The sequence below is a fragment of the Nycticebus coucang genome, chromosome 3, assembly GCF_027406575.1.
Source record: "Nycticebus coucang isolate mNycCou1 chromosome 3, mNycCou1.pri, whole genome shotgun sequence".
Classification (NCBI taxonomy): Eukaryota; Metazoa; Chordata; class Mammalia; order Primates; family Lorisidae; genus Nycticebus; species Nycticebus coucang.
In genome coordinates, this window is record NC_069782.1 from 67,363,114 (window position 1) to 67,381,447 (window position 18,334).

General features: G+C 55.3%; 3 protein-coding genes across 8 annotated transcripts; 1 reads left to right on the plus strand and 2 right to left on the minus strand.

Moving 5' to 3' along the window:
- Positions 1-1,217: 1,217 nt before the first annotated feature.
- On the plus strand, positions 1,218-8,348 carry MISP3 (MISP family member 3). Of its 5 annotated transcripts, XM_053586018.1 has the most exons (4): positions 1,219-2,545; positions 2,639-3,221; positions 3,747-3,820; positions 8,178-8,348. In XM_053586018.1, the coding sequence occupies exons 1-4, from the start codon at positions 1,976-1,978 to the stop codon at positions 8,214-8,216; spliced, it is 1,266 nt and encodes a 421-aa protein (XP_053441993.1). In that variant the 5' UTR covers positions 1,219-1,975; the 3' UTR covers positions 8,217-8,348. The 5 variants fall into 5 exon arrangements, 4 of the variants coding, with proteins under 4 accessions (XP_053441990.1, XP_053441993.1, XP_053441991.1 ...); XM_053586015.1 differs by having other exon boundaries at positions 1,218-3,221; XM_053586016.1 differs by lacking the exon at positions 8,178-8,348 and adding an exon at positions 4,090-7,546 and having other exon boundaries at positions 1,219-3,221.
- Positions 8,322-11,454, minus strand: C3H19orf67 (chromosome 3 C19orf67 homolog). The gene is made up of 6 exons (XM_053586019.1): positions 11,120-11,454; positions 10,182-10,326; positions 9,956-10,056; positions 9,687-9,872; positions 8,945-9,079; positions 8,322-8,496 (listed from the first exon to the last, which is right to left on the minus strand). The coding sequence occupies exons 1-6, from the start codon at positions 11,452-11,454 to the stop codon at positions 8,322-8,324; spliced, it is 1,077 nt and encodes a 358-aa protein (XP_053441994.1).
- Positions 11,455-13,113: 1,659 nt separating this feature from the next.
- Positions 13,114-16,911, minus strand: SAMD1 (sterile alpha motif domain containing 1). Of its 2 annotated transcripts, none has more exons than XM_053586588.1 (6): positions 16,796-16,911; positions 15,041-16,146; positions 14,334-14,628; positions 14,139-14,235; positions 13,933-14,044; positions 13,114-13,825 (listed from the first exon to the last, which is right to left on the minus strand). In XM_053586588.1, exons 2-6 carry the CDS (start codon positions 15,986-15,988, stop codon positions 13,667-13,669), a joined length of 1,611 nt encoding a protein of 536 aa, XP_053442563.1. In that variant the 5' UTR covers positions 15,989-16,146; positions 16,796-16,911; the 3' UTR covers positions 13,114-13,666. The 2 variants fall into 2 exon arrangements, with proteins under 2 accessions (XP_053442563.1, XP_053442562.1); XM_053586587.1 differs by lacking the exon at positions 16,796-16,911 and adding an exon at positions 16,512-16,605.
- Positions 16,912-18,334: the final 1,423 nt, after the last annotated feature.

An 18,334-nucleotide genomic window follows, 5' to 3' on the forward strand; every position in this document is an offset into this window, starting at 1 on the left:
GCTGTGAGCCGTGTGACGCCACAGCACTCTACCCGAGTGTGGTACAGTGAGACTCTGTCTCTACAAAAAAAAAAAAAAGAGGGCAGCACCCGTAGCTCAGTGGGTAGGGTGCTGGCCACATGCAGAGTGGGTAGGGTGCTGGCAGGTTCAAACCCGGTCCAGGCCAGCTAAAACAACAATGGCAACAACAACAACAACAACAAATAGCCAGGCATTGTGGCAGGCACCCGTAGTCCCAGCTACTTGGGAGGCTGAGGCAAGAGAATCACTTAAACCCAAGAGTTTGAGGTTGCTGTGATTTGTGATGCCACAGCACTTTACCCAGGGTGACAGCTTGAGACTCTGTCTCAAAAAAAAAAAAGGCATGAAATTGTCAGTCTGAGTGCTCATGGGAAAAGGTAGTACACCCAGAGTAACTGACAAAGGTATAGGGAAATCATTAAGGCATAGTCCAGCACTCTGGGTGTTGTTACCACCCTCTTAACCCTGGAAACACTGTGTGGAGCTGCTAGCTATGTAGGGCTTGGAGTGAGGGGACATGGAATAAATATCTTGACCTCACACTCCTCTCTCCCACCTGCTGACCCCACTGCAAGTCTGTTGATGCAGTTGAAACAGAAGTATGAGAAGAGGTATCTATGAAGTAGGAGGAAATCAGGATTGGTGGTGTCCTCAAAGACCAAGGAGCTAATGGGAAGGAGGACAGAGGGAGGTGACAGCAACTGATGTGCCAAAAAGGCAGGTGTCTGCGGACAGAGAAAGCTCAGTGGAATGAGGACCAAGAGCCCAGTTATCACAGCCAGAGGAAGCACCAGAAGTGACAGAGGAGAGAAGGACCTATAGAGACGTTTTCCAGTATATAACTTTAAATCCTCATCACTGCCTTCACCAGTAGGCACTGCTAATCAGACAAGGAAACTATGCCTTGGAGAAGGTTCACACCTTGCTCAGGTTATAAATGGGATGGAGCTCAGGTTGGCCTGATTCCAATTAGACCAATGGGGTTAGAGGGAGGAGGTCGGGATGGGGGGGCAGTAGAGTGAGAGAATGGAAGAGAGGAGAGGAGTCATCATAGAGGGGGAGGCAGGGAGTTGGGGGAAGGGATGATCAGATAGTTGGATTACTGGGAGGCTATGTAGCCCTCCCCCTACTTTCTCTAGATAACTATATCTTTCTTCCTGGTCATTCCAGAGTAGTGAGGGCGGGGGGCAGGTTCTAGGGAGAGCCTACTTCCACCAGGGGGAAGAGTGGAAAATGTCCCTGGGGTGGATGGCCCGCGCGGGGACATGAACATCCATCCTGCTCTTGAACGACACGTTCTGGTCCCAGGCTCAGGAAGCCGCTATCTTCCGCCAGCCAGGACGCCTCCTGCCCCCAGTCTGGGCCTCCATGGCCGCCCGAGCCCAAGGTGACCGCCTTTCAACCGCAACCTCTATGCTGCGCCCTAGGCGCTCTGTGTCTGTCTCTCCCTCCTCCCTCAATCAGGGAGTGCACTTGGCCACGGACACCTCGCGGACTTTGCCTGTAGGGGAGGAGAAGCCGCTTCTCTGCTTGACGGGGGCTGCGGCGTAGTGCTGGGAACTCAGCTGAGCCCTCTCGGGGGAGGGAGAGCCTGGAGCGCAGTAAGGCGGCTCCTGGCGCCCCCTCGGGCCTGAGCTGTGCACAGCAAGGGTGGAACCCGAAGGGAAGGCCCAAGCGCCCAGGGGCGTCGCTGCCGGCTGGCCCGGCCAGGTCCTGGAAAGATGGTTTCGGAGGATACCCCCAACAAGAGGGCCAGTGGTTCAGAAGCCCAGCCCGGTGCACTAGTGTGGTCAAGTTTCCTACGCAACGCCAGGGACATGGAGCCGAAAAGGTGCCAGGGTGCACTCAGTGGTAAAACACCGCACCCAGAGTGCCACCTAGGTAGTTGGTCAGGTCTAGGCAAGCTCTCTTGCAAGAAGTCCTGCTTCTTGAGCTGACCTGGGCGCTCCAGTAGATGAAATTCTGTGCCCACCCCCTACTCCAGCGAGGCGTGGGTGTCCGGAGGGCGGGGCCGGAGTCCTCCTGGCAGGTGCCGGAGGCTGTGCCCGGCCCTGCCCCCGGGGGCCGTTCTTGGAGGCCAGAGGCGGGTCAGAGAGAAGCGGCCAGTGCGGGCGACGCCTTGGAACCGACCGGCGGCGACTACAGCCACAGGTGCCGCACAGGGCACCATGTCCTAGCTCTGGGCATCAAAATCCTGGCGAGGGGAACTAAGGGTTCCGAGCTGGTTCCAACCCTGGACACCGAGGCCTCCGGGCGAGAGAGTGGAACCCTGGGGTCGTCTGAAGCGCGGGGCCAAGAGCCCCCTGAGCCAGACGGCAAAACCCCTGGGCCTGCCATAGAGGACACTGAAGTCTCCTGGCCGAGCTGCGAGGTCCTCGTGCCCTCCACAGAGCAGGGCGTCGAGACCCCTGAGCAAGGGAGCGAAGTCCTCCAGCCATCAGGCCAGCCGTCCGCAGTTGCGGGCTTTGTGCATCCTGAACCAGGCAGTGACGATCCTGGGCCGTCCGAAGCGGGAAGCGCAGAGGTACAGGGGCAGTTTCCTACTCCCGGCCCTAAGACCTCCTCCTCTGGGTCAAGCCAGGAAACCCTGCAGCTGCGTTTTCTTCTGTGTCCCGAGGCTCCCCAACCAGACCCGGAGGAACTGCCAATGGAGACGCCCATCGAGCGCGAAATCCGCCGCAGCTGCGAACGTGAAGAAAGCCTGCGGCGGAGCCGGGGCCTGAGCCCGGGCCGCGCGTGCCACGAACTCGTGGAGTTGCGCGTGCGGCCAATGCTCAGTCTGCCCGGCCCTAGCCCCGCGTCCACGCGCGCCTTGGAGCGCGCGCGCGCGGGAGCGCAGATGCAGCGAGACATCCAGCGGGAGGCCCACCGGCAGGCGGCGCTGACGCGCCCCGCGGTCCCAGTCCCGCGTCTCGGGTCCCCGCCGCAGCCGCTGGGGGAACTCAAGCGTTTCTTCGAGGCCGCGGCGGAGAGCGGTTCCTCCGCGGTGGCGGCGGAAGGCGGCGCGAGCCCGCAGTGGCGGCCAGAACCCGGAGGCCGCCCGCGCTCGGCAGAGCTGGCTTGCGCCACGGCCCCTATAGCTCCGTCGCTGCTGGAGCAGGAGGTGCGCGAGGTGCGCGAGCGCGAGCGGGAGCTGCAGCGCCAGCGGCGCAGCGTCTACGGTACCGTAGACTTCAAGGAGCCGGCGCCGAGCCTCACTGGTAAGCCGCCGGCGCCGCGACGCCGGAGACCCCCAGGCTTTCAGCCGTCCCCGCTGATAGCCCAAGTCCAGTGGCCTCTTTTCTGGTTCTTGGATTCTCGCGGTCTCTCTCTTGAGGCTCCCAGACTCCCAGGACCTCCTTCTCAATTTTCTGTCCTTTGCCCTACTACTTTGGGCTGCCTACTCCCTGCGCTCTACTTCCCACTCGAGTGATGGATGGACTACCAGACCCACACCCTCTAAGTTGAGGAGGCTGGGTGGGGGAGGATTCCAGATGTCTTCCTGTTTGTCGAGTTCCAAGGAACCCTCATTGGGTTCTTCCCTCTAAATTCTCGGGTTCCTGGCTCTCCCTCTTCCTTCCTCCTTCGGGTTCCTGGGTTCCCCGGAGCTGGATGAAGGCCTCCGTGGGAAAAAGAAGGGTGAACGCCTGTGTGTGTTTAAGGGGTGCGGCCGGCCTCTTTCATCCTGGCTGCCTCCATCTGATGAAAGGAGGGGCAACCCCGACTGAGCACCCCTTCCCCCGCAGCGAGCAGGGGTGATGGAAAGTTGACGGTGATCTGGCCCCCCCGCAGAAAGGCTTCGGAGAACGGTCTGGAGCAGGTGGGAGTCCCCTTCACCTGTGCCTAAAGCACTTGTCGCTTTCACACACAGTGTCCCCGCCATTGCAGTGTCAGCACATTGTGTGTGGAAAGATGTATCCCCGCCCCCACCCCTTGGAGAGCCACTCTGGCCAGAACTTTGTGGGGCGCAGCCCGAGGGTGAGGAGGATGCGGTCGTCCAGCGTCCCAAACCACCCCACCCTGCACCTGGGTGCGGTGCGCGGGTCACTGAGGCCGGCCTAACTTCTGGCCCTCTCTTTGACTAGGAAGAGCGCAAACCTTGAGGTTTGAGTAGACTGGGAACCGTGGCCGGAAGCAACACATCCGTCGGAGGACCAGGTCGTGGGGGGGGGGGGCGTCCAGCAGTGTCCTCCGGTTAGGCAGAAGGCCCTCTGTGCTGGGGAAGATGAAATTGACCGGTCCATCCTTGATCTTGACTTTATGAAATTGACCAGTACTCTCTTTAAAGGAATTAACCTTTTAATTAACATTTAAGTCTGCACTGGGAAAGTGACCACCATCCACAGCTGTGTCAGTGAAACTGTCCAGCACTTCTAATTGCTAACTGAACTATCCTCTCCCTTGGCTGTCAGAGGGCTGGGGTCACCGCCTCAGCTGCCCCCTCCCCCAATAAAACCTTTCTATCAGGGCAGTGGACGCTGTTTTCTTCTGGGTCCTTCTCTTCTGCGGTGGGGCCTGAGAAAACCCACAAGAGGCGCCGGCCGGAATGCGGGAATGTGCCCATAGCACCCTATTCCCAGGCTGCCCGCCTCGCGGTGCCAGACCCGGCCTGGCCCGAGTCCGACTGCCCCCTGGCGGCGTGGGCGCAAAATGTGGCGCTCAGAGCTCGCGTCCTCCCTTTCCAACCTGCCTTCTCAACATTTATTAGTGCCAGCGGCTTACCCCGCGCCCTCTGGGCGTTGGCTATTAGTGCCAAGTGGGCCTCTTAACAGTGATAAGAGGCTGTTCCTATCCTGGGGAGATATAGAAAGCTTATAAAAAAGGGGGTGGTGGTAGGTAGTGAGGGTACAAGCTACTTCTCAACACCACCAGTTTCTGATGATCACTGTTCTTGACATTGTTTCTCACAAGGAATGAATGTATATGTGAGAGGTGAGTGTCAGGAGTTTCTGGTTTCCAAAAGCAACTAGAAACACAGGCTTTAAAAGAGAAATCATGCTTCTTAAACTATTAAATATAACATCCACAAAATAAAAATGTACTGAACTTTTCACAATTGTGACTCTTTAGAAAGAAACTTTTCGAAAGTCCTGGTTAATTCCTTTTCCCTAGATGGGAGTTCAAGAGGGGAAGTGAACACCCTAAGTTGTCTCTAAAACTGTATCTGTACCGTTAACATTCTGGGGCTATAGGTTCACAGCTTTTTAGAAGTACACTAAGACCAGAAAATGTGAGACCCAGAACAGTTAGAATTGCTGCGTGAACTCCTGGAATCTGGGTGGCGCCTGTGGCTCAGTGGGTAGGGCGACGACCCCATATACCGAGGTGGCGGATTCAAACTCGCAGCGGACAAACTGCAACAAAAAATAGCTTGGCGTTGTGGCGGGCACCTGTGGTCCCAGCTACTTGGGAGGCTGAGGCAAGAGAATCGCCTAAGCCCAGGAGTTGGAGGTTGCTGTGAGCTGTGTGACACCACGGCACTCTACCCAGGGCGATAAAAGTGAGACTCTGTCTCTACAAAAAAAAAAAAAACTCCTGGAATCTGACCGATTCTGCCTCCTGCATAGGGACAGCAAATGTCTAGTGAAATATAAAATGAGAAAAAAGGCTCAAACAGCCAAGTGTAGCTTAGCCCAAGAAAGGCCCAATTCCTGGTTCCATCATCAGTACACTGACCATGTGCTTGACCTTAACTCTGGGTGGTCTAGAGGGAAAGACAGGAGAGATCCAGGACTGCTAAGGAGGGAAATGGAAACATTCACAGCCAATTCTTAATTCCCAGGAGGGGAGCTAAGAACTAAACATCAAGAGTGGACAGGAGTGCTTAAACCAGGGGTATTCTAACTTTCCAGCATATTAAACTTATGAGGTCCCTTCCAAGCAGATCAGAATGGAGGGGTGCTTTGTCAGTGTTTTTATTTAAAGCTCCCCAGATTATTTCAACATGCAGCCAAGTTTGAGAACCATGATGTAGATGTAGAACACCAGTTCTCAAAAAAGTGTAGTGCCTGGGCCAACAATTATCAGCCATACTTGGGGACTTGTTAGAAATGCAGTTCTTCGCCAGGGGTTAGGGTGGCTCATGCCTATAATCCTAGCACTCTGGGGAGCCAAGGAGGCAGAAAGGAGGAGCACTTGGAGACTTGAAGTGAGATCCTGTCTCTATTAAAGATAGAAAAATTAGTCGAGTGTGGTGGCCGGTGATGACCAGGGAGGCTGAGTCAAGAGGATCACTGAGGCAGGAAGTTGCTGTGAGCTAGACTGAGGCACTAAGGCACTTTAGCTCCAGGCCACAGATCGGATACTGTGTCTCAAAAAAAAAAAAAAAAAAAAAGTTAAGAAAGAAAAAAAGGCTGGGCGAGGTGGTTCACACCTGTAATCCCAGCACTTGGGAGGCCAAGGTGGGTGGATTGCTTGAGCTCAGGAGTTGGAGACTAGCCTGAGCAAGAGCAAAACCCTGTCTCTAAAAAAAAGAAAAAAATAGCTGGGCGTTGTGGCAGGCACCTGTAGTCCCATCTACTTAGGAGGCTGAAGCAAGAGAATGGCTTAAGACCAAGAGTTTGAAGTTGCTATGAGCTGTGACGCCATGGCACTCTACAAAGGGTGGCAAAGTGAGTCTCTGTCTCAAAAAGAAAAAAAAAAACATTCTTGAGTCTCAGCATAGCCCTAATGATCAAATTATCCATGTGATTCTGATGCATGCTAAAGTGTGAGAATCATAAGTGTAGACAGCAACAGGACCCAGGAAATCAAGCTGGTTTCCTTCCTCTCCCAGTATTGCACTGCCACTACCCACAGGAAACCTTTAGTCTTATGCAGACTGTGAATTTCACTTAAAGGAAGACAGCCTAAAGCCACTTGTGGCTAGTCTCAACTGAGCTGCACTGTAAGTGTTAAACATCAGATTGCCAAGACATGGTACCAAAAAAGAAAATATTCACTACTAATTTTTGCATGGATTATATGTTGAAATAATATTTTGTGTATACTGGTTAAATAAAAAACACCACTAAAATGAATCTTACCTCTTCTATTTTGTATGTGGTTACCAGAAAGTTTGAAATTACACATGTGACTTGCATTTGTGGTTTGCTTTAGATTTCTTTTGGATTGAGCTAAAGATTCTTAAAACCATGGGAAGACTCACAGGGGCGACCTCAATTCAGTATCAGGGAGCTTCACAATTTCCTTGACTTCACTCATTCGGACCAGGGTCGTGAACTAAAAACATCTTTGCAGTCAGAAATTGTCCTCAGAAACCCCCATGAAGAGCTAGAGTTTTGGCGTCCATTCTTGATGCACTTTGCCTCTTAGGTCCCTCCTTGTTATTTGTAAACTGAGGCTGTGATAATACTTTGCACCAGGGACTATGAGGTGACCGCGCTGCTCAAAAGCGTAAGGGCAGGATTCTCGGTTTTCTCCTCTGACTATGAAAATGGTGGGGGAGGAGAACCAAAAGGTGTCCCTTGGTTCCTGATGATTGACTCCCAGGTAAGGAAGGGCATCCTTTCCCTTGCAAGGAGCCACCTGAGATCAGACGGACCTGCTTCGGGGCCAACCTCCGCCACTTGCCCGCGGGAGCTTTGAACAGGTGATTTCACCTGTGTTATCTTGGGTCTCGTCTCCAGCCCAACGTTGGGGAGAGGAGAGATCAACCCCAAGCTCGAGTTCCTTACGACTCTCCCACCCGGCTCATGCCCCAGATACCCCAAGAAGGATAGCTACCTGGCCGGATCCAAAGTCTCAAAAGCTGGAAGAGGAAATCTTTCAGAATCTGATCGCGAACATTTTCCTGGGGCATGTCGGGTAGTGTAGTTTTTTTTTTTACGTTAGAAAACCATAACTTCCGGGTCAAAAAAAGAGTGGGTATGGTTCTAAATTCTTTCCTCCAGTAGGCGTCGAATTTCCCTGCTACCTGAAAACTGCGGTTTTCTGAGTTGTTGACAGGATCCGCTACTTCCCTTTTTGCTTCAAGTGCGCATCGGTGCAAGCGCTACGCTCTCGCCCACGTAGGAGTGGACTATGAATGTTTCCAGAAACTACACCTCCCAGAAGGCTGCGCGAGTGGGCGGCGACTTCCCGCCCCAAGGGGAGGGGCGCGGCGCTGTCTGCGGACGCTAAGCCTATGTATGACCTCTTTCTTTTATTTAACACAAAACAAATGTGTTCCCACTCAGGGTCCCACGGCCGAGCTGGATTCAGTGCGAACAGATTAACTGAGCCTGGCTCTTTGGAAGGCGAGGCCAGGGTACACTTGGAGAAACGAGCGAGCCTTTTTCCTGGAATTTGGAACGGTCCAGCTTCTACCCGGTTCCCCAGGTTCAAGACCCCTGCGCTGCCCACGCTGCGGGCCCGGCTGTGCTCGGTGGCCGGGCCGGGCCTGCCTGGCCTGTGAGGATCTGCACCAGCAGGTCGGTGGCCAGTATGTGCGATGGTTCCTCGAAGCCGATGGTCAGCAGTTGTTGGTAGTCTCCAGGTGGCTGTGGGCACAAAATCCTGAGGGGCCGGGGACAGACAAGCCTGGACTTTAGTAACCCCTGCCCTCCGGAGTTCCGCCCCTTGAGTGAGAGGCCAAGGCTGAAAGAGGCTTTGTTTCTGCTGGGGGGTGGGGTGGGAAAAAACGCTGGAGTGAAGTTGTTTCCTTGTTGATGAGAAACTTAGGGAGTAAGGAGCTCCTTGAGGCTGAATCTGACCTGTCCAATCACACTGCTAGCTGTGTGTCTTCGGGCAAGTAACCTAACCTCTCTGAGCATTTGTTCTTTGTAAAATGGGGCCAATTGTATAGATCTCAATGGGTTGTTGGAATCTTTAAAGTGCTTTTTAGGACACAATAAAATGTTATTACCAAAAGAAGCAAACTGTTGGGGAAGAAAGATGGTCTTTGGTGGGATACTGCCCCTCCCTCCCAAGCCCAAGCCCACTTTGCCATTGCTCTAGCTCCTACCATGAATAAAGGTCATCCTCAGCTGGCCCTAGGGGCAGCCATCGACCAATGGACCACAGCTTCTGGATCTGGGGGCACGAATTGGCTGGACTCTTGCCTGTATCTTCCCATGTATCCCGATAGCACAGGAAGTAGCTGGGAGGGGAGGGAGCAACAATTAAAAGTAATCAGTTCCCTAGCTGCTTCTGTTGAGGGCTTTAATTTTGAAGAGGCAGAAACTCGTCAAAAGTAACCTTTAAATTCTCAGGTAGGAATCTGACTTAACTAAGGCCCTAGCTGGGTGCCCAGCGCCTGTGGCTCAGTGATTATGGCACTGGCCACATACACTGGGGTTGGCAGGTTCGAACCTACCCTAGGCCTGCTAAACAATGACAACTACAACAACAACAACAAAAATAGTCTAGCCAGGTGTTATGACGGGCACCTGTAGTCCCAGCTACTTGGGAGGCTGAGGCAAGAGAATCACTTAAGTCCAAGAGTTTGAGGTTGCTGTGAACTTGATGCCACGGCACTCTACCTAGGGCGACAAAGTTAAGACTGTCTCAATAAATAAATAAACAACCAAGTCCTTTTCTCCTTCCTGCCAATGGGAGAGAGAATTTTAAAAAAAGGTCAGGGTGGCCTTTCAAAGGTCTTTGGTTTCCTGGTTTACTTTTCATCCTTTAGTAGTAGTGGTGGTTCAGAGGCCCATATTAGTATTCATCATAGAGGGCAGTACTTTGATTTTGGCAAGGGGACTTACTATTCCACATGGGAATCTTGTCCCCTGCCACTGGGCTCTGGGATAGTTTCAAGGTTCCAGCGCATCTTCTTATAGAGGTATCTGGGGAAACGGCTGGCAGTGTAGGCAGCTGGGGCACAGTATCTGAAGATAGACACCTCATGGGAAGGGCTGATGGAGAATCTTCCACAGAAGAAACAGGAGATGCTGGCAGGAAATGGGAGAGTGAGGGGATGAGGCTGTACCCTGGCTATGCCACAAACCCTCAATCCCAGTTTTTTGCCTTTTACCTTAGAGGGTCAGTTTCCTCCAAGTTCACAAACCCAAAGGAGGCATACATGAGCACCAGTTGTTCCAGGCGTAGGGTCAGCTGTTGGGAGATCTCTAACAGCTGCACAGAAGTGGAGGTTTAATGAGATCAGCTAGACAAGCTGGGAACAGGCCCCTTCCTCCCACCCCCCAGTCCTAGAGCTTTGAGAAGAGGCATGGGGTCCAGAAAACCTGATCCACACGCACCCCCTTTCGGACCAACTCCTGCAGGGCTCCATAGATAGGGGGAATGCTCCTTGCAGCTGCTTCCAAGTATAGGAAGTAGGGCTCACACATCTGTAGGAAGGTTGGCATGGCCTTTGCCAGCTGTTCCTTCTGTACTCGGTCCCTGCTGAAGGAAGAAGGGGGCATTTGCCTGGGATCTGTCTCCCTCCTCAGTTTCCCCCATTCTACTAACCCTTCACATTCTACTAACCCTGGCCTAGATTCCTGGTGCAAAATCTTCTAGTCCTAGACTTTTCTCTGAGTATCTACATCAAAACCTTTTGGAACACTTGTTAAAAGGCTGACACCTGAGGCCTACAACTCAGTTTGGACTCAAAACTCCAGGCAGGGGTGGTGCCTGTGTCTCAAAGGAGTAGGGCGCTGACCCCATATACCGGAGGTGGGTTCATAACCCAGCCCTGGCCAAAAAGTGCAGGAAAAAAACCCCCCAAAACTCTAGGCAGAGTGAAGCCCAAAACGCTAGGGTTTAAAAGCCTCTCAGGGGATTCCAATAGACATTAAAATGTGAACATTGCAATCTTTTTCTCCTGTCTGGGAATCACATTATCCTTTGGGGTCTCAAACTGGCAGACTGTGGGCCAAGTTTGGCTCAGGTGAGTTTTGTTTAGCTCAGCACAGGGTTCAAAATTTAAGCCAACATTTAAAAACTGGGAGAAAAAGTCCTAGAGATTTGGCAACCCCCAGACACACTGGGTCTCAGGACAGTACAGTCACCTCCTACCCCCAATTCTGCACAGTTCTGAGCATTCTCTGAAAGTGGATTCCTAATCAGCTAGCTTCATTTACTATCTCCCTCTGGCTCCTAATGCATTTAATTTTGCCACCATGGTGTGTGTCACCTATCCTGTCACCTTCAAGTTTCCTTACCCACAGGAACTTAAGACCACATACACCCTCACCTGTAGAGCAAGTAGCTTTGGAAATCATCTGCCTTCTTGAGCAGGTAGCAGAGCTGTTGGGTGATGGGGCTGAACATAGTGTCTAGGGGTAGGCGGGGAGCGGTTGGCCCAGGGGGGACAAGAGGCTCAGGGGAAGGTGTAGAGGTCGCTAAGTCCTCTGGCAGCTGGCCCTGGACGTCCCTGGGCTCTGGTTCCGGTGGGTCTCCGTTAATAACAGGGGGCGTCGACCACGAGGAGTTTCCACAAGGCTGCTCTCTGCGTTCCAAGTCCTCCCTGGGCGGCGTTTCTCCAGGGCCCAGAGGAAGAGGCCCCACAAACCACTGCTCTGTAGCCATCCTTGGGCCAGGAGCGGGACCTCAGCCTCTTTTAAGCTTCTGGTACTCAGCCACGGGTTTCACCCTGCCCCAGGATCCTAGGATTTGGCTGGGCTGGGAGCGCCCCACTCCAACTCTCCGGGGCCTCGACCTCTCCACCAGCGCCCTGGCGCTGGGTGAGTTCGCCTCTTTTGAATATCAACAAGCGGGAGGGGCGCGCTGCTCTGGTCCTGCGCACTCACTGGCTGCGCACCCTCGTGCCCCGCGCACACGCGCGTTAAGGGAACCTGGCGATGGGAAGGAGGGATGAGCTGAGTGAAAGAGACCCAGGCTGGCGCTGGAGGGGTTACATCTCAGGGCGGGGTGGCACCTTTATCAAACCAAGGTGATTTCCTAGAGGAGTATCTAATGTGCGTCCAAAACTTCTAGGCGCAGGTAGACAAAGGGAGGATGCCTAGGTCCCACCCTCAAGAACCTATTGTTATGTTTTTAACTGTAATGGAGTTGAGAAACTAGGCAAGAACTTAGTAGGGCTTTGTGATGTAGTAGCTATTTACAAAGTAGTACTACTTGTAAAATTTTTCCTATCCCTTGATTTCATTTGATGGCCCAGTCCCTTTGGCTGTTTTTATGGAGAGAAGCATGAAGGCTGAAGACCCTACCTGCCCACATTTGTAGATTAGATTCTTTGTAGCATGTACAGGCTAAGTTACATAGCTACGAAGCCAAAACACATTCATTATATTTAAAAACTGAGTAAAGAACTCCAGACAGTGTCAGACACAGCCCTGTGTCCTGACCCTGAGCAAGCATCTTTGCTGTACTGGGTCAGTTACCTCATCTCTGAAGTGGGGTTTTATGAGTTCTTTGCCTCATAGGGCTGCAGTAGAACTGAGGAAAAATGAAGCTCTTAATTTACTCAAGAGGCTGGCTGAGGAGGATCGCTTGAGGCCAGTAGTTTGAGACTAGTCTAGGCAACATAGCAAGACCTTGTCTCTAAAAAAGAAAACAAAACAAACAAAAAAACCCACAACAGCCTGGCACTGGACCATAGCACTAGCTACTTGAGAGGCTAGAGTATTGCTTGAGCCCAGAAGTTTGAAGCTACAGTGAACTTAGATCATGCCACTTCAATCTAGCCTATGTGACAGAGCCAGCAACAGTGGCTCATGTCTGTAATCTTAGCACTCGAGGAGGCCAAGGTGAGAGGATCCCTTTGAGCCCAGGAGTTTGAGACCAGCCTGAGCAAGAGGGAGGTTCCATCTCTACTAAAAATTAAAAAATTAGTCAGGTGTTGTGGCAGGTGCCTGTAGTTCCAGCTACTATTCAGGAGGCTGAGGCAGGACTGCTTGAACCTAGGAGTTTGAAGTTGATGTGAGGTAGGCTGATGCCATGGCACTCTAGGCAATAGAGTGAGATTCTTGTCTCAAGAAAAAAAAAGCATGGAGTGAACTGCTAGTTACTCAACACATTAACATTTAAGCACCTATTGTGTATACCTGGGTGTTTTATCCTCACCCTCCTGGAGTGGTTATTATTACTGCAGGCTTTGAGGCAGCACCATGAATGTGGCTTTCTCTCTGCCCTAACAATTTTGTTCTAACCTTAGGGTCTCCTAGGAGGCTCCTCACTGTCCTTCCCCAACCCATTCATAAAATGGACTCTGTGGCATTCTTTTTTCCTTTTCCTTTTTTTAAAATTTTATTTAAAAAACCTTCGGTGCAATATTAAAAAGCAATATAGTCAGCTGGAGCAACAACCAACAGAAAGAAAGAGGGAAGAGAAGGCCCAGGTAACCCACCCCAGCCACTCTCTAGGGATCCAGGGTAGCCTGGAAAAAGGGCATGGGTGTGGGGGGAGAAAAGGCCACCCGCCAAAATAAACAGGCAAAAAAAAAAACCATTTATACAGGAAACAAATGGCTGAACTGAAGAGGATCTTGGGGAAATGAGAAGCCCCTCTATTCCTTTTTTCTCTTTTTCCAAAAATGTCCTGGGCTGGAAGTATTGGCCTTCTAGGGGTGAAATGAACAGGCCACTGTCCCTCCACCATACTGATGAGCTGGGGGTTGATGTGTGTAAGAGAGACATGAAATGGAGAGATGAGTAAAGAGTGTCTCCTCCTTGGAATCTGTTATGAGGGCTGAGGGTGTCCCTCATCCAGCTCCTGGACTCTTGGGTTCTTGGGTGAGAAGGTAGCTAGAATGGGTTGGGGTAGGGGTGAGGCTGGGTGTTCAGCCTAGAAAGCCATCGGGGTCATCATCTTCAAAGTGGCCTTGCTGAAGCACCTTGATGTGGTGCTCGTAGATTTTCAAGGCTGGGCCCAAGCGGATGGACAGGCCGGTGAGCACATCTGTACGCTGCATTAGCAGCAGAGACTTGCCGTCAATTTCCTGGGCAGGACAGGAGAACATAGAGAAAAAGCAGGGTAAGAACACATGCCCGCTGAGGCTGTAGAGTGTATGTATGCTATGGTGTATAGTCCTGGCTAGAAACTCACCTGCTCTTGGAAAGCTGTTGCCTGCTCCGGGAAGCCTGCCTCAGTGAAATATTCCACTACATCCATCACTGTCCACTCCACGGGGTCAGCTGGTTTCTCTTTGCGCCCAGGACTACCGCAAAACAAGGCACCAGTGAATAGTGACACCCCTCGAGGTGTTACACACACTTGGGCAGCGCCCCCATGTCTTAAACACCCCAACTTACGGACAGCCAAAAGGGGTCCTGTCGGCCCCAGGGAGAGCTGGTTTTCCTGGGGGTAAAGGCACAGGGGATGGGGAGTCTGGCCCAGTGGCAACAGAGGCTGGGAAAGAAAAAGCAGCTGCCTGTGGTTTTGTCTTAGGGTTGGGTTCCCCCCAACCAGGCACTGCCCCCCCACCCCCCACCCAGAGAGATCCTTACCTGATCCCCCTTCCTTATTCATGGCTGCCATGGAGAACACCTGGCGGGTGCCACTGCCTGGTGCTGGTCCCCGACCTTCATCCTGGCCCTGGTGGGGTCCACAGGGTGACCACTCCTTGACTCTCTCCTTGGCACTCTGAGGGCCCCGCTCACCATTAAGTTGATGGTGCTGAGCACCTGCAGGACGGTCACTATCCGGCACTTCTGAGCTCTCCGACACATCATCATCATCATCTTCATCATCATCATCTTCTTCTTCCTCTTCTTTTTCAAGCACTCGCTCTTCTCCACCTCTCTGGGGACGGGGAGTGAGGAAGTAAGATTAGTAGCTGGTCTGATCCTGGCCCCAGACGCTAGGATCCTGGGCTGAGTCGTGCACCCAACACGACCTTTAGTAACAACAATACGGACTAACTTTCAGGCATCATTCCATGTCAGGTTGTGTGTTAATAAAGCCCTCGAACAACCAAATCTCACTTAACTACCTCAACAACCCGAAGGGGTCGCTACTGTCATTAAACCGCATTTATGGTAAAGGAAACTGAGGCTCAGGGAGATTAAGTCACTTGCCAAGGTCATCGAACACCAAGCTCGCGCGGAACCCGCGAAAAGCCTCAGTCACCCGCCGCCCAGTTCCTCTGAGACTCGCGCCCCAGCCACCAACTTCGCCCGCACCTGCCCACCGCGCGGCGCCCCAGCGCGCTCACCTTGTTCCGCGACGGGCGGGCACTGGCGGTCGGCGGTGCCCGTCCGGGCCTGTCCCCGCGGGGCAGTGTAAGCGCTCCGAGGCGGGTGCGCTCCAGGCGGCCCCGCGCCGCTGCCTCCTCCTCCAGCAGCCCCTGTACGCGGCCGCGGGTCAGGCGGCCGACGGCGCCGCTGCTGCCCCCGAGGTAGCGCACGACTTCACGCACGCTCCCGGGCCGCGCCGGGCCACCGGCCCGCGCCGCGCCCCCCTCCGGCGGCGGCTGTGGCTGCGGCGGCGGCTGCTGCTGCTGCTGCTGTGGCGGCGCCGGCGGCTGTGGCGGCGGCGGCAGCGGCGGCTCCCGGGCGGCGACGGCAGGCGGGGGGGCGCGGCGCGGGCCGGCCGGGGGCGCCACCGCCGGTGGAGCAGCTGGCGCGGGCGGTGGCGTGGCCAGGGGCGCGGCCCGCTGCGCGCGGGGGCCCGGCTGCGCGGGGCCGGGCGATGGGGGCGCTGTGGCGGCGGCGGCCGCGCGGGGCGCCCGGGCCGGGGCGGCGGCGGCGACGGGCGCAGGCGGCGGCGGCGGGGCGGGCGTGGGCGGCGGCGCGGCGGTGGCAGCGGGGCCCCCGCGGGGGGCGCGCGGCGGGGCCGGCGGGGTGGCTCCGCGCCGGGGAGGCTGGACGCGCGCCGCGTTGCGGTATGAGATGCTCCCCTTGTAGCTGACCCGGAGCACGGCGCGCTGCTGGATCAGTTTCTCGAGCTCGGCGCGCGTGCGCTCCGGCTCCGGGCCGTGCCGCCGCCGCACCATCCGGCAGATGCGCTCCAGGTCCGGCCGCGCCTTGCGCGAGCGCAGCGAGTCGATCGTGTCCAGGATCCACTCTTGGTAGTGCGGAGAAGCGGCGGACGACGAGGCAGTGGCCGCCGTGGTGGCGGCCGCCGCCGTCTCCGGCGGGGGTAGGGCCGGGGGCCCCGCCATGCCTCCCGCCCGGCCCGGCTGCACCGTGCGCGCTGCCTCCCTCCCAGCGCGGCGCCCCCCTTCCCGGCTCCCCTCCCTCCGCCGCTGCCCGCCTCCTCCGCCTCCCCCCCCGGGGGGCGCAGCGCCTCGGCGGAGCGGCGGCGGCGGCGCTGCTGTTTCTTTGCAAAAAAAAAAAAAAAAAAAAGAGAGAGAGAGAGAGAGGGAACGAGAGAAAACAGTGAGAGAGAAAGAAAAGAGAGAAAAAAATATGCACACACTCACTCACTCACACGCACGCACACACAGACCCGCTTCTGCTGGGCGCGCGCGGGGCCGGGGATGCGAGGAGGGAGGAGGGGAGCGCGGCGCGGCCGGCCCCTCCCCGCCGCCGCTACCGCCGCCGCCGCCGCACGCGCGCCCTGCGCCCGGGACACTCCAGCCCCCCTTCCTTCCCTCCCTCCTCCCTGCCGCCCGCCTTCCTCCCTCCCACCCCCACGCGCCCGCTTTTAAGGTGGAGCCCGGGCCCCCAGCCCGCCCCTCTTACCCTGCGCTCTAGCTCACTCCGGCTCACTCCGGCCCCCCCCTTTACAACTCCCGCGCGCTTTTTAAGGAGGCGCCGCGGAGTTGGCGCCGGGGCGGGGGCGGGGGAAAGCGACGGGCGGAGGAGGGGGAGGGGAGTGCCGGGGGGAGGGGAGAGGGGGCGGGCAGGGCGGACGGGCGGTGCTCGGCCGCCCTCCAGCCATTGGGCGCGGGACCCAGACGTCCCCAGCGCCCAGCCCCCCCTCTCCACGCCTCCCCGGCGCGCTGCGCTCTCGGGACCGCACTTACCGGGAACTCGCCGCCTGCGGGCCGGGGCTGGCGCGCTCGCAGAGCGCTGCGGGGACCTTCGGGCTGCGGTCGTCCTTCCACTCCTTTGGCGCGTCTGGCCCCGCGCTTTGGATGCAGGGAGGGGGTCGCGCACAGTCTTTCCCCTTTACTCCCCTTGCCTGGCCGCCCCCGCCGCCATTCGGCCTTCGGGCGCGGCGACCTCACCGCCTCCCTAGAGCGCCCTCTCGGCTTTGGGCTGGATGCAGAGGTCGCGCTGCAGATTTGGGGACCCGAAGCCGGGGGGGTCATAGGGCATTTTGGCGCCCCCTTCTCCTGTGGGGCGGGAAGAGTGGCGGAATTCCGGCTAAACCCGGTTTTACTACACTGGGTAGTAAATCAAGGGATCAAGAATCACCCAGGCCAGGGCCTGATCAGCCTGGACGCTGTGGTCCAAAATTCCCTTTCCAACCCTCTGGGGGTGTGTGGGTGGGTGACCGAAGTCGAAAACACCAGCAACACTTTTTTTTAAACAAAACTTTATTGGTAATAGGTTTCAAATATGTTTACAACAGCACACTGTTCAAGAGGAAGTCTCGTCCTTCGCAGCACACAGGTTGAATCACCCCCACGCCCACCCGGGGCCCCACCCCAGGCCTGAGAGCTCCTCCTGGGATGGGGAAAAGTTATGAGAGGGACAAATAGGAGCATGAATGGGGTGGCTCCCCACTTTTCCATTAAGAGAAAAAAGCACAAATCAAAGACGGATGGAAAAAGAGGTGACGGACAGCTGACAGTTAAGCTAGAGGAAGGGCACCCAGGATTGGGGGGCCCATGATGGGGGACGGAATCTGCTGGGTGAAAACAGGCAGCCCGTCCCCAACAACCCTGGCCTTGAACCCTGGGCCATAGGCAGGGGCTTGGGGGAGGGAGACTTTGCATCTTCCATGTCCTTTTGCAGGGGTGCCCTCCCAACTTGAGAGGAGGCTGGGCATTAAGATCTAACTGAGAAAATTTATTAAAGGGTTTGGGGGAAGTGCTGCTGGGAGGAAAGACTCTGGGTTTGGGGCTCCCCCTCTTTTTCTGTGGAGGGGGTGGTGGCTCCTCTTTGGCAGGGAGAGGGGCAGGTGCTTTGTCTGTCTGGCTCCCAAACCCAAGAGTGAAGAAAGGTCTGTTGTGAAAGAGAGTAGGGTTCCTAAAGGGGCTGAAATCCTTGCAGGATTGGCAGAGGCCCTCCCCCAACCCCGAAAGGAGGCAGGGGAGATTAGCAGCTCAGGGCAGAGGTTGAACTCCCAGCACCTCCCTTGACAAAGTCAATCTGCTTCTCAGCCTTGTTAAAATGGACTTGTGGATTGGGGGTGGGTGGGTGGGAGGGACGAAGGTAGAGGAAAAAGGGAGGGAGGCACTGGTGGAACTTAAATAAGATTTTAAACTGTTGTTTGTTTTTTAAAAATTCTAGCAAGCAGCTCACTGAACATGTCACTAAAATCTCTCCTTCCCAGGCAGGATGGCTCTGAAGGGAAGGTTGGCTTTTCCTTCATTTGCCCTTAGAGAGTGGTGCCT